The 16,198-nt window shown below is 35.6% G+C and overlaps 1 protein-coding gene across 1 annotated transcript in view; it reads right to left on the minus strand.

The window, feature by feature from the left end:
* LOC124288510 (WW domain-containing adapter protein with coiled-coil-like) overlaps positions 1–16,198 on the minus strand; it is a 30,281-nt gene continuing 14,083 nt past the window's right edge. The window contains exons 8-13 of the mRNA XM_046725031.1: positions 9,217–9,300; positions 6,986–7,054; positions 6,071–6,272; positions 5,240–5,420; positions 4,545–4,672; positions 1–3,705 (exon numbers count right to left, since the gene is read on the minus strand). Coding sequence (XP_046580987.1) covers positions 3,633–3,705; positions 4,545–4,672; positions 5,240–5,420; positions 6,071–6,272; positions 6,986–7,054; positions 9,217–9,300 — 737 coding nt within the window. The 3' untranslated portion in view covers positions 1–3,632. The remainder of the gene's footprint in view (positions 3,706–4,544; positions 4,673–5,239; positions 5,421–6,070; positions 6,273–6,985; positions 7,055–9,216; positions 9,301–16,198) is intronic.

Here is a 16,198-nt window from a genome sequence, read left to right on the forward strand (position 1 = left end):
TTATTTAGTTACTGGTTTTATTTCAACCATTGCTAACATATAGTTTAGAAACAGACACCTAGCTACATCCATACATCGCCCAACTGTTACCAGTCAGTCTTCCACTCTCGCCCACCTCACTAAAATCACAAGCTTAAGCCAGGAGAAGTATACACAAACTGTACAGAGATCTTTATCTTATAATCTTACTTTTTACAAAAGTTGCTAGAACCAGCAAGAGCTTACAAAGGCTTCCATTTACACTATGTACAATAGTAGCTTCATAGGTTGCACACTGCATTGGTTGTGGAGCAGTTTCTCAACCAAATCAGACAACACTAACATCAGAGGAGCTTGAGTAATTTCTCCACACAGGGAGCTGACATAATGACCTTGCACTGGGGAAACATACCATGGGCTATATTACACTTGCACTTATCAACGATTAATGTTTATTGTGTACAATGATATTGGAAATGGCAACATTGACAAAATGCAAATTGACATGATGGCTTAAGAATTATAATATATGGGTGGCTCAGTTGAATGGAAACGATGTAAAAATACCGAACTGAGAAACTCAGTATCAATTTTGTAGAGGAAAGGTATATTAGTCACTATGTAGTTTACTTCAAATGGTTATGAAATACAAGTGTTCAGTAGTCAATGTTAGTCAAAAGCAAACTTGTATCAGTTCAGTGATCTGTAAAGGTAAGGAAGTAGAAAAGTCTCACTGAAGTTGAACTTCTAACAAATTTAAACATTTAAACTTAAAAGCAACAAACAAAATGGTATGTGAACCATTCCATTAGATAAAGCCAAGGTCAATGTCCATGGCAAACTGTAGGAATAGAGAACAGTAATGGAATTTATTCTGACCCAATCAAGGCATGTAATGACAGAATTTAAGTCAGAAGAGGGGAATATTCCTTGAGGACTTGTTCCTTTCATTTCTAGATCAAGGAGCCCATAAATTTTAACACTGGTTTGAATCCACCTTGGCTACCATGCTAAATTTTGCACACTAAATCATGCTTTCAACTGACCATGTAATGTATATAAGAAAAAAAAACTTCCAAATTTGGCTGAGGATGCATTTTTCACATATACACTACCAAAAATATAGAAAGAAAGAGTAGGTGTCAAAGCAGTTCATTTTGTTTAGCTGATTGGCTTATTTGGGAGGGTGAAACTCTTAAACACTGCACTAGCATGGGCCTTTGATGCTGATAACTTAAGCATCATGATAAGGAATAATAAACTTTAGTTCATACCAAATTTCAACAAGCTGAAAGTATATCCCAAAATTTGACAATCTATGTTGACTACTGGGCTTGCATGAAGTTCAACCTCAAAACTAAAAGTTTTGAGACAATTCTACTCCCATTGTGCAGGATTATATGGTAATATTGTCTAAAAAGAAATTATGGACAAAGTCACTACATAGAAATATGATATACCGGTACTGGAAGAACGATAGTGCCATTTTAAGTCATCTTGAAGCTGTGAGGATGCACCAAATCTACCATATCATTGGAAATACAAACATGCTTCAGTTTTGTAGAAATCAGAACCGGTGATAAATAAACATGGTCTGATAAACTGTAGTGTGAAAAGCATCCTGTGTATATTAACAGCATGTCAGTATTAATAACAATTATTCAGACGACCTCAAGTAACAACAGAGGCCTCCAAGACAATACTAGGATGCAACAGAAAATTGGTTAGTTGTTTATGAAGGGATCCTACTCTCATAGCAACTTGTCCAATATGTATGGGTAGCAGTTTTGTTTTGAAGAAGCATGTGCTTAAAAATTTGCCCTCAATTCCACATTTGGCACAATGGAAAGATTACAAATGCTCCAAAAACATTTTCCTACCATACAGCCATTACATTTCTCCCACAGCTATCAGTTTGCTTCTGTTTTGTTCCCAATAACAAAGGATGTGGGGGGAAAAAAGGAAAAGATGTGATGATTAGATACTGCTCACCGTCACACAAATAAGCACACTTAACTCATGTGAAAACTCTGACATGTCTCTCCCCTTTGGGTTATTTTAGTCTAGGCATACCGAAAAGAACAACGTCTAAACAAAATTCAATGAAATAGATCTTTAATTCTAGTTTTGACCACTAACCACTAATACATTTAATGTACAAGACATTGCTTCAAGAGGAAACTTGGGGCAACATCTCTTTATGATGATAACTGCTTACGCAACCAGATCACGAAGAGTTGGAACAAAACGCTGAACAGGTTGAAAAGTGATTCATAACCAATGTCAGGTGAAACAGGTTCTCTTGAGTCGACAAAATGTAGTCAGGTGTCTTGTCTTAATCCCATCAACAATATTCTTCAAAGATTATCCGTATATATAATTGCTTACAAAAAGAACATTTCTACAGGATTTTCAAACAAATCAAATCAAATAATTTAGAAATATGAAAATTCTTAAAAGATTGAAACAAATCACTTCCCTTTGAAAATATGAGAAGAGAAAAAGAATAATCCCCAAAATCTGCCAAACTTGTAACATGGACAAGAACACTGGATATAAGTGTTAACTGGTATAACTCTGGGCAATGGCAATCCCTTCAAACTTGTCAGTAAGAGATTAACCTGTATAAATAAATTACATGTCGCAATGCCAGTCAGTATGAGCACTGGGTAAAGGATGCTCCAGTCGCTAGCCAGCACAGATAGCACAAAGAGACCAGAAAGGTTAAAAGTTACTTTCTGCCACGCTTAGCTAGGTGTCTTGTACTGACCCGTGCTGAGTCACATCCATAAATAGCAGCAGCAGCCATTGAAATAAACATATCACTAGCACATGAAATGTAATCAAATAACAAGGTCTGGCGAGTCCATTGTTGGTCTGCATGTCAAGAAATTATGTAAAAGATGCTGGTTTGTTTCACTGCTGAAGAACAACGGAACAAGAATTAAATTAAAAATCTAAAACAACTGGGCTGTGTAGAGATTGGTTCATGTTTGGGTGGTGGTCAAATGGGTGAGGCTGCATCCAGCTTTATTGTTCTGTTACAGCCGGAAGGCATTAATGATGGCACAACCACGTAAGCAGATCATGTCTCACTGGGCTTTGAAAATTGATTAGTACAATGACCTTTTCAGGATGAAACTTGGTGCAAAACATTCTAAATGAGGCAAAAGAAGAAGATACACAAAATATGCTTCATATGTAACTAAATGAGTGCTCAATGCCTTGTCAGCAATTTTGCAGCTATTTGTGGCAATCAATTTGGTGGACAATGCTGAGCTTATTGTACATGGATGTCTCCTTGCTTATTAACATCTTTGGTTCAAGTTTCTCAGTGCACAACATAAGACGAACAGTTTTTAATAAATCAACAACCATTAATCAAAGCATAACCGTAACATACATCTCGGACGCTTACGCTGCAGCCTTCACCTCTGACCTATGACCCACAGACCTCTCCTACAAGAAGCCCTTCCAGTCTAACAGTGTTCCCAGTTGCACTTCGACACATATGACTGTCGACTCCCGACCCACAATGTACGACTGCTACTTTTCTCAACTCGAGGGTTGATAGAAGCAGTCAGGAGCGTCAGAACAGCTCTCGTCTGGACATGCTTGACCTCTGACCCCTACCCTCAGTCGTCAGCTCAGTGTCAGGATGGTAAGAATGTTGTACCCGGCTTCAAGTTGTCAATTTCACTTATTTGTTTATCCAAAAACAGTATCCTGAAAAACAAAATGTTTACATCAGAATTGTGCTCAAAACTTTTGAATTAACAAAATCATTTGTAAAAGAATATCGATACAACATAGATGCTGACAGCTACTAAGGCAAGTCTCTTCAAATCAGCAAATGATTGTCATAATGGTAATAATTATCAACACTAGTAGTTCCGACAACTCATCATTAGTCTTAGATCTAAGGGAGGTAATTTTGAATTAGCTCCCCTTACAAAGTTCACAACAGAATTACTCATCGTAAGGGTTGAACAAACAATATCTTGGTAGATTTCAGAACATCTGCATTGGAACAACTTTTGATGCTGATGGTTTTAGAGACGCAGAACTGTGCATAAAGTACATGCATCTCACAATACCAACTTAAGAAATATAAAGGTTCTTAAAAAATCTAAAAAAAGAAAGAAGTAAATTTCACACTACAGGAGGATACACAATTTCATTACATCACAGTATCATTTTTTCCCCTGTAATGGTCCTGAAAATTAGTCCCTTGCAGTTTTGTGGATCCCTAATTTGTAGGATCGGGTAAAATCCTGGGATCATTACAGTTCTAAAAGCAGTAACTCAAATTACAAGACTTTACATACAGAATTCATATGTATAACTATATACCCGAAACCTTTTCATAATAAGAATCCAAAGTATCCCCAAATAATTGAATTTCTCAGCCCCATCAGCAGCCAGGGACATGCAAACAATCACCAAAATAATTTCATGTTTAATAACGAAAATGGCCTTTTCCTATAATTGTGACCAAAATGTGCTCAACTGGATGTAATATATTCAGAGTTTCACAGTTTACATAACTTGTAAGATGTCCCCACCTTTGTTCATGTAGTGTGGACTGTATCTCGGCAACCCGTACAAGGGATCGCGCTTTCTTCAGTTCAACCGACACCTGACTACAGTGAAGACTTCCCACATTAAGAGCTTCCTCCATGTAACGATTAGCCTGAAACAGAAAATATGGGTGTTAAGTTGAGTGAAACGTCCTTGAGGTCATACATCAGAGTGAGTATGGTTTTACGCTGCTTTTAGCAATATTCCAGCAATCTCACGGCAGGGGACACCAGAAATGGGCTTCACACATTGTACCCATGTTGGGCATACATTAGAAGCTACAAAATCAGTAATGAGATAATGAGATGGAATATCTAACACTCGTAGGACAGGGTTTCTTACATATCCATTCCTTGGACTCTTAGTGTTCCCAAAGATATCCGAAACTACCTGTGGTGTAGTGTATAGAGCATCTGCCCCTAAGGTCAGTGTTCCAATCCATGACCACTGTACACCCAAGATAAACCCTAAATTATGTCCTGACGTCCAGCTGCCTGGAGCACTGAGAATAAGCATATTGTGTCTGATTGGAGTATCTTTCGACTGAAGTGTGGTATCTAAAAGGACCAACAACAAAAAGCCACATACATATGCATGTGTACACGTCAGATAATCTTAAATGCAAAAAGCAAAATGACAGTGGAAGAGATTTGAGTAACTATTTGGGATGTTATCCTACCTGACGTTCAGCATGATCAGCCTGCCAACCCAAGACGTGACCAATAAGTTTCTCATTGTAGTAGTTGCTGAGTGACGGCGTCAACTCAACAGAGTTATCTTTCTTGATGGAGGCTCCAGAGAGTGCACTTGTGGCAACGGGGAGGTTCTGAGAACTGGTGGTACTAGTAGTTGGACTGTGACTGAAATGATCACAAACAGATGCAATTATATACCTGATTATATATCAAACTGAATGCAATCTCACAAAACAAATAAAACAATCTAGACTCAACAATGTCAGATTGAGTAGAGTCATGAGTTGAGCCCTGTCATTCTGTCTACCCTGCACTATCAGTTTCAGATACTTGTTTTGAGTTAAGGACATAAAATTGCAAATCACTTCACCCACACATATTATAAATCTTGCAGCATTGTGCAAATCGTGCAACAAATATTTTTTTTCGCCATCAGTAGTTTGTTGTTTAATGCCACCCTCGGCAATATTCAAACTATATAACAGTGGTCTGTAAACAATCCAGTCTTGACCCGACAATCCAGTGATCAACAGCACGAGCATCGATCTAAACAATTGGCATGTGATTACATGTGTCAACCAAATCAGCGAGTCTGACCACTTGATCCCTTTAGTCTCTTACAACAAGCATGTTTCTTAAAAAGTCTTTTGAAGATAATCACTACAAACACAATAAGAACTACAGGGCGCTGCTGTACCAAAACAACCTTACTGCTAAGACTACCTTAAGTCTATGTTAAGGTATGTTAAGTTACATTCACCTTAGTGCTAAGATCGCTTTGTACAACGGCATCCAGAAGAACTGAGAATACGTACCATGGACTGACATCCGAAATAGGGCTATCGTGTCCCCCTCCACCTCCGTTCTCTGGGTTTGGGTAGTGAGAGGACGAGGATGTAGCCGAATGTTGCGGATGTTGCTGGTTACCTTGGTTATGTTTCTGCGGTTGATGTGAGTGCTGTTGTTGTGGATGTTGTTGAGGACTGGAGTGTTGTTGGGGGAGATTGTTTTGTGCCCCTGCAGAAGAACAGAAGAACTCACAACCACAAAAGAAAAACTCTTTGCATAATCTGGATCTGACAGCATAATTCAAAGAAAGTAGAACCAAACCAGTGCCATAATTGAACCAAAAAACTGTTAGGTCAGTCAGACAGGAAATACAGGTATTGTGCGATTACAATATTGACATTTGTTTCATCAATCCAATTGTTCCATTAAATCAGATATTACACTTCAGTCAAAACAAACTGATTTAGGAGCTGGTTGTATCTCAAATGAAATGTACTTGCTACACTTTGTATACATGAAGCTTGTTTTGTTATCATGATGCAACCATATTTCAGCAAAATAAAATAGAATTCTCGATTGCTCATTGCTTAAATGGTACAATGTTATCATCAGTTTAAATGTTCAGATAAACCAAACAAAAAATAATAATAATAATAATATTATAGCTTTTAAATTTCACAAATAGGAATTCAGATAGACACTGGAAAATAAAGTTGTCAATTTGCCATTTGGTATAGATAAAATGGACAAAAGCAACAAAACATTCACAAGAATAGTCAACATTTTGATACCCAGAAACATAAAAATCCATGACAACGAATAATTCTAAAAACCAAAACACAAACCAAAATGTTACTAGGCAGGAAAAGAACCCAAGGATAAATATATGATGTTGATGAGCTAGACTACATGAGAAGATACTACACTAGTTGACAACTTACAATTCTGTTGGGTGCGAGCTATGTGCATGTTGAGAGCCTCCTGTAACTTCTGTAAAGTCTGCAGGGCAGCTGGAAGACACAAAGATGAACAGGGTAACCTCTGTTTTACACCTTTGTCTCATCTACTACATTAAAACCTTTTCCATTCTGGGATTTATCCTGCATTACATATGAAGTGCTTCAGAAGTAAATGCTACTTTGACCAATTTGACTACTTATCAAAAGTTTTAAATTTAACACTGAATTCATTGCAATAATGTAAACTTAAGGATAAAAGATTCTTCAGTGAAATAACATGTCACCTCTTTAAAGCCACATGACATTAGTTATAGATACAGCAACATGAATTAGGATTCTATTTTTGTCATTTTGGGAATTGTACTGATATTTGCTTCAGACTTGGTGCAAACTATTGGCCTCTTAGCAGGTCCTGAGAAATTCCTGGAATTACATCTGTTAACTTAAAAACATGCATTCTGTTTCCATTCCATTTGATCACACTGTATTTCAGAGTTGGCAGACCAGTCTATTTTGCAAGAATGCAATGCTGCACATTTTTTAGATACCATATTTATCTTGATAGTTAGGTAAGGATATGATACAGTTCGTGAAACTTTAAAGACTAAAAAGTGTGGTTTTATATCAAGTAGGGATGCCATGATACATCAATACTTTTTCTAAGACGATACAATTATCGATTCATTCAAAACTGTATCGATACTTAGTTTTGAAAGTATCAGTTTAAATATGTTTATCTTTATGTATCATTTACATTTTGCAATTGTATCATGTTTTTTGATGTTATGAGAGTTATAAATGATTATTTTTCATGCACGAAGATGGGAAATTTAAACTTTTTAATCTCTGAGATAAAAAAGAATTGATCTTTTCATGGACAATTATATAATATAAAATATTAAAGTTCAAAATGTAACTAAATTTACACAATAATGGTGCAAAAATAGGTATCGTAATACATATTGAATCGTGACATGGGTATCGTGATACGTATCGATTCATGAAACACCGAGAACAAGTAGGTTTGGTCTAAGTTAACGCTCACCACGTGCTGCACGTGCATTTGTTTCACTGTTCCAACTACTGTGCTTACCCCCTTGCAATACAAACCAATAATAGCGATTTGAATCTATGATCGTTTGTAAAACAACTTTTATCCTAAGATGAATAAAATTCTGAGATTTAAAGGGTCAATTGCAAGGTAAAATTATTAGGATTCTCAAGTTTAATTTCACTTTATTTGATTTACTTTTTTGTTTAAAGTGAAATTCATCGGTACGTTTCCACTGCAAACAGACTATAGTAAGTTAAACATTAAGACCAAATGAAAATGATGTAAAGTGACAAATTCTGGATGGTAAATGTGAAACAATTGCATAGACTTTGAATGTGATAGGCAGAAGTTTTCAGGTGGTTAGTTGCTGTATAATACTGTTTTGTTATACACTAATGCTGACAAAATATGTATCCCATATTATTCCTCGTAAGAATAATGTAACATACTTTATAAACATGAGATTACCTTCACATGTCATGTGAAAAACAATTTGGGATTTGTGTGATATATTTATCATCATTTACAACTACAATATTTTCCTGTCTATTTCAACAAAAAAAAAACCTTTAAAAAACTAATTTGACAACAAATGCTGATGACCTCACTCCTGGAAGGACATCTTTGGTCACTTCAGTACATCGTAACAAGGTAACAAGGTTGTCAACACACCGTCCTACATATCCTTGATTATCCAGCATGTTTTCTCCATTCTATACAAAACACATTTTGAACCCATTCCCAACACAGCTGCATTCTGAAAGTTCATTCATCTTCATCTACATCCCAAATAGCATAGACTTTTTCTCAAACATGAGCTGGAAAACAACCACTGACCAAAATGCCTCTTTTGAATGAAACATTTTTGCTGAAAAAAGTTGTCTTCCTTAGTATAAAGATAGGGAATGAAGTCTTCACACTAACAACACATTCCAGGTTTATCTGAGATGATACGCAACAAATGCAATTAAATGACCTTGCCATTTGTTTCACTCATAAAAACAAAAACAAGTAAATTCACTTGTCAGCTATTTCAAGAATTGTGTCAAAACCAGAGACAGAATGAAGCCATGGTGGCAAATGGACCCAGGGTATTTATCATAATTTAATGGCCTCCAGGCACTTCGAAGCTGAGTGACTAAGGTAAGAAGTGTCCTACCTGTACATGATGATGCCTTGACTCCACGTGAACTGGTGGGAGTACTACCTGGAGAGATCTCCATGTCGTCCGCATGATTAGAATCTGGAAACAGAAGCAAACCTTCAAAAAATGGGCCTATGAAGAATAATCATCTTTTGAATTAAATTTTCAAAACTGAATACTTCATTTCAGTGTCTTCTAACTATGTCTTGTATGTGCAGGTTCAAAATCTGACAGCCAACTCGGGCTCCTTTACAATTTGAATAAAGTTGAAGAATGAGGACTATTTTTATGCATATACAACTTCATTATTCTGTATAGACGACGGTTCGACATAGATTCTAATGTCGTTGTCAAGCAAGTGGTGAATCTATGTTAAAAAATTGCCTATACAGAATAAAGACGTATTTCCATAAAAATAGTCCTCATTCTTTATCTACCCAACTTCTAGAATGCCAATCAAAGAAGCTGAACAAGGTTATTTGTTCCTATTTTCTGAAACTAAATGAAAGTAGGTGTTTAAGGCTGTACTCATCAATATTTCAGCTACATGACTGCAGTCTGTAAATAATTGAGTCTGTAGACAAAGACAAGGCGGTGAAAGTCATCCTTAGACACTGATCTACACAACTGAAATACAATCACATCCATCAACTAAGTTAGTGAGTCAGACTACTTAATTCCAGTTGTCAGTAATGGCCTGAAAATCGTCTTCAATATAGCATCCAATGCAGCCTTGTTGAAAAATCAAATCTCGGGAACAACATTTGGATGTCATCATTAGCGGGAACAAGTACTTGTGTAATTTCATCCTGCTTAGTCCTGTCTTTTCACAGGACATGATGTGTTAATAACAGATGACTTACAAACAAGACACCACCATATATGCTTCCAGACTACACTGACTGACTGAGTTTGGTTTTACGTCGCTTTGAGCAATATTCCAGCAACATCACGGCGGGGGACACCAGAAATGGGCTTCACACATTGTACTCATGTGGGGATTCGAACCCGGGTCTTCGGTGTGACGAGCCAACGCTTTAACCACTAGGCTACCCCACCGCCCCACTTCCAGACTAGATATCAGAATACACAAATGAACACTACAGACTGGTAGTTACATTTGAAACTGGCAGTTACATTTGAAACAGAAAGTGAAACCTCTCGTGTTCACATGGCTAAAAAATGAACATCTTAGTTTCATCCTGCCTTTTCTCCAAGCAGTCTTTACCATAGATCCAATACAGCCAACTTGTTACACAACACAAATTTCAGAAATACTATTACCTCACACTGATTCAAGAAATTAATGTATACTGCAAAAAAACCCCGAAGGATCAGATTTTGGACAAGTTATTTGGTTGAAAAAATGTAGTAGATACATTGGGTACGTTGTACTAGAAAAACTATTTTCATTGAAATGTAGTAGATACATTGGGTATGTTGTACTAGAAAAACTATTATCATTACCACAATATTCATCAAGCTAAAAAGAGACAGATCAGATGGACAACATTTAATTGACTGATGCTTGTTTGGTAAGTCAGTTTCATCAAGAGAATTCATAGGTGAAGCCAATGGCAATGTACAAGTCAAACTGAATTAAGAAAGGCACCTTTACAGCCTTGCACAAACCATGGGAACAGTATATATAACTGTATCGTTACCGCCCATGGGTGGAAATAACCCATTGCCCAACGCCCCAGTCCAGTGTTTTTTTTCTGTCGGGCTAGCAAATTTGTATGTCACTCTGTACCGGTGTCCAGTTGACTTTCCAATGTTAATTATGTTGTTTATTTAAAAAATCAACAAGAAAATCGGCCGGTATAGTGGAAAAATTATAAGGGCAAGTGATTTTACATGGGCCACTGTACCGGAGTACACTAGCAATTTTAAAGTTATTTCCACCCCTGACAGCCCTCAAGATCTGCCAGAAAAGCAAAACAATGGACTGGGAGATTTCAGGCTTCAAATTTATAATTTGTTTCTTTCATCTTTATTGCAAGTTCAATATGTCATACATCTTCAAAATTAGGAATGCCCTATTTAGTGATTGATTTGGGATGATTGAAATGAATTTTATCTAATTCTGCTAAACTGACTTTTACTTCATGTACTGGTTTATGAAATGTACACCTTGATGCTATAGCTTGTTGAATGGATATGGGCTGACTAAAGAGATCAACAATCAGAATTATTGTCCTTTAACAACTATTGAAATGAAACCTGGATCATTGAAAATATCTTACATAAACTATTATGATGAAATAATGTTTAGATTTTCTTAAACAGACTTGTCAACTGGTAAAGAAGGTAAGCAGTCTTCCAGTTATGTTTTTCAAGACTTATACACTACCTACTAAATACGTACTATTTTACGAACTCATACTACTATAGAAGCAAAAACTGAAAACAGTATTCACTGTCTGGTTAAACCTCCCTGAACAAAAGATTGAAACTGGCCTGTATTTCTGTTTGCTTTTTTACAGTTAGTAATTGCAAAATGTTGCAGATAGACGCTTAAATCCAGAAACAATGTCATTGAAAAAACCACACTTTTCACATTTGTGATATCAGTTCTTTCAATGATAGAATGAGTGAATCAGTATGGTTTTATGCAATATTCCAACACAGACACACCAGAAATGGGCTCCTCACATTGTACCCAAGAAGTGGCAAGAATTAATAAACAAATATAGCAAGATGGGAACTGAAACCAATTTAAACAAAATTATTGTGTGAATTTGATAATGAAAGAAATATAGATCTATATTATTTCAAATTCCCCATCTGTAACCTTAGATTGTTACCTTTTCAACAATTCAGAAAATCACAAGATTTAAAAAAGTATATCATACTTCTTTTGGTATTAAAACAATCATATTTACATATTATTTACGGGTCGTCTATAAATTATGTTCACAACATGGTTTTGTCATATCTTAAATGTCAGCTAAGTATTCCATGCATAAATGTGTCACCTCTCAACAGTGACATAAATTTGTTGATTTAAAAAACAATTAATCATTTTACATTTCTGCTCCAAGTTTCTTCTCCAATACGCATCAATAATTTATCAATGTTAGGTTAATTTTAAAGTTTATTTTTGAACAATTTGATCCATATTAACGGCTAGCCCTTGTATGCAGAATAAAAATAGGATACAAAAAGATAATTATCAACATGATTTATGACAGCATCATTAAATGTGTCATGTTAAAATTATGGAAAAGGAAAGAGACTAAATCAAATATTTTTTTTGAATCTGCAAAATATATGGGACAGGAGATACAATATACAAAACATGTTTAATTGCAACATATCCCACTACTGGTAATAATCATCTTCAAAAAAATTAGGTCAAATGAATAGATCCTCTTCTGTGCAAAGTTGTAATGTCTCATGAAATTAACTTGATTACTGGTAAGGAATATATATTGACTATGCATGTTTTTTCCGATTGCAAATAATACAAATCTGAATTCTTGGTAATGCCAAAAAGTGGAACAGTTTCAATTAAAAATAATTCAACAAAATTGGAAACTGCATGTTATTTAATACACTCAAATTTCAGAGTATCAATTCTTGATTTTCTTCCATGTTTCTGAATTTATAGGCATAAAGATCACATATACTATAGGGGGTTAAAAATACATAAATCATTTAGTTGCATCGTTAACACTACTCATTTCGACCTTTAACTTAAATCGACCTTTTTGACAACAATGCACAATTCTCTCCCTCAAACGAAATTTAAACCAATCAGAGGGGCACATCTCTGTGACGTAATGTGAGGTATACATACGAGGGGCGCTTTAGAATTTATGTACATTTCCGGGGGTAAATTTTCTTGTTTATAGGTTTGTCTAAACCTGAAAACGTGACAATTGTTGTGAAAAGATAAGCTTTATGTTTTCGCAATCTACTGTCATTCAATCTTGTCACCTGCTTTGCCAAGCTTCCGAGTTACAACTTGTTTTCATAGATGATTCTGTCAAAAAGGCTTGTGGCTAGGCCTTATTTGTTCGAGCCAGCCGCTCATCACGGTTACAGGAAGAAGATCAACTAGTATCTACATACTGGTGAGTGGACGTTAACCACGTGAATGTAGCAAGAAATTATCGCACAATATTGTTGCTTCGGCCCCCACCTTGCTTCTGTGGAAGAAATTGATTTGATACAAGTTGTGTAATTCAAAATCCTTTTGGTCATGATTCAAATACACATTTAACTAGGCGTAGAAAGTAGTTTTGATTTTCTAACTTGATGAAAACAAACCACAATCTCATTGATTCTCGAACAGACGTCACTATTTTTAAAAATGGCGGTGCCCTCTCGTGAATATCCGCCAGTCTGAGAATATATGCTATTTAGGTTTGTTTTCACTGAGTTACAAAATCAAAACTACTTTCTACTGGTAGTAAAATATGTATTTGATTGATGACCAATGGGATTTTGCATGACACAGCTTATAACATAACAATTTCTCTCTTGAAAGCGAGGTGGGTGTCAATATAATACTACTCATATTATTGTCACTTTGACCACAAGCTCGCTTCCGAGGAAGAAATCGTTATGTTACAAATTGTCATACAAAATCCCAAGCTAACAACAATAACTTAATGGAAAAAAGCTGATATCTGTCCTTAAGTCTGCAGCATGTTAGTAAAACATCCTGAATATGAATTAAAAAAATGACTAATTTGAGAAAAAGGGGCAAATGAATGGCTGGTCAGGCTGACCCGTATAATACCAAAAACAAGACCCATAAAGAAGGCTTTTTGTCAACATTATATCACTGAAAGCAATGTTAAATTTTCTCTAAAATTTAGAAACTTCTTAACATTCAAAATAAATAATACGTCCTTAAAGATCACTTGTCATTGGCACTTAGGAAGCTTAGATAAATTCCTGAACTAATGTGTGTCTGCAGGACAGATACTTTGGTAAATCATGTCTTTAGAAGTGTAACAATATATCATACAATCTGTTGAACAGAGAATGTAGTGTCCCTATATCAAGTGTGTATAAAACCTTTAAAAAGTTTCAATACCTACAACCTGCAAAGGTGCTCTTATCTTGCTGCTTCACGAAAGACTGCACAAAAACAGTCTGCAAAGTAGGCCACTTGTCCAGTAAAATGTCTGGTATAGTAAGATAACACAATGCTAGCCAATAAGCAAAGACTAAATTACACTGAAAGTAATGCCAATATACATTTTGGACTGGCAGACTCAAACAATTTTTGATTTCACTATTGCACAGAGTTGGGAATTGGTTAAAATCTCATAATTGATGATTGGTTCATTACCACCGATCAATCATTGAAAATTATTGGTTAGCGTCATTTATGAAATTTGTTATTGCACACACAAAAAAAAGGAAAAAAACCATGTAGTTATTATTTTTTGTTGTTGCAAAATTTCACATCTTTAAAGGATGACTAGTATGTTAGGAACATAAATTTGTTGGTGTCTTTAAGATAAATTCAATCATGACTTGAAACAAGCTTGTAGTGCTTATGAAATGTAACAGACAAAACCAACCTTGTGAAAAATATTGTTGATGAAAACAAGTGTTCCATAATTGTTTGTGTTCGATTATGAGAAAACATCACAAATTGCTTGGTCGTTTAGTCACTGCGACCAATCTTCAATTATTTCCATTAATCGGATCACCACTAGTCTGAGTCTCATAAAATGTCTTCATATCTAGTCAACTCAGCTAAAATAACACTAAGACATAGTGAAAATGTGCAACATCATGCTCAAAACGCAGTTCAGGGAAGCGATAGGAACAGTAAAATTCAACTCATCTCTACACAAAATTGACCAACTGCAAAACTGGCAGGGTATTTCGTGTTCTAAGTTGTCATATCTATATTAACCTACAGTTCTGAGGACATTGCTAAGAGAGGATATGGAAATAATATGAAATACTATTTTCAAATATTAAATTAATATTGCAGCTTTTAATCGCAAATGCATATCAAGTTGGGCCAAAACATGCTTTTTCTCGGTCCTCAAAAGGAAGTTTTACATGCTGGATAAAATTGTAAAATAAGCCTTTGAAATGATCTAAGAGGTTTGAAATACCTAAATAACTTTCAGAGAGTTATTTGAATCAGACTGAAACAGCAAAGAACTGAGTCACCTACCACAATTTAAGTGAGCATTTATGCACAAGACAAAGTGATTATTATATGGTTACTGGAGCAAGCCCCGAAGGGGTAGAAGGCCATTAAAATGCTGATTAGGATCTCCTTGTTGTTGAGGACGTGAGACCATCCACATTCCTCACTCAGTGTAACAATAATTGGGAAATACAGAAGACTTAAGTACAAGATACATTATAAGTATCACTGCAACAAATCCACTATGCGGCAGATTTGACATATAACATAAATATTGAGCAATGAATATGATTATTGATTAAAACAGTAGCAAGTCAGCAGTTGGTGTATTGTTCATGAAATTCAGTGAAACAATAACAAAGTAAATTCTTAGAAATGTTTGGACTATGCTGACAGTAATAATTTATCACAACCATGACCAATGACCACATACTGTCAAATAAAACATATAAAAGTGTTAACTATTGTCCTGCCTGGGCTGGGCCATATTCCATTGTGCATACACTGCTTTGTTAAATAACATAGCAAATTCAAGTAAAAATCACTCCATTTATAAAAATTCATGAATAATCGATTCCAGTGATCACAAATAAATTGAATTCACCAAATATGAAAACGACTCGTAACTGCCCTAATCATAAGCTCGTTTGTAATGATTGTTGGTTGGTTTGTTGTTTAACACCTCACTCAGCAATATTCCATCTATGTGGCAGGGTAGCAGTCTGTAAATAACTGAGTCTGGACCAAACAAGCAATGATCCACTGCATGAGCATCTATCTATGCAATTGGAATACAACGACCTAGTTTGCAAAGGAGAAATTTGAGATATTTAGGGTAAATACAAAAAAGATTGTGGGAAGAAGAAA

This window comes from Haliotis rubra, unplaced genomic scaffold (assembly GCF_003918875.1).
Source record: "Haliotis rubra isolate DU_JTF1 unplaced genomic scaffold, ASM391887v1 Scf42, whole genome shotgun sequence".
Lineage (NCBI taxonomy): Eukaryota > Metazoa > Mollusca > Gastropoda > Lepetellida > Haliotidae > Haliotis > Haliotis rubra.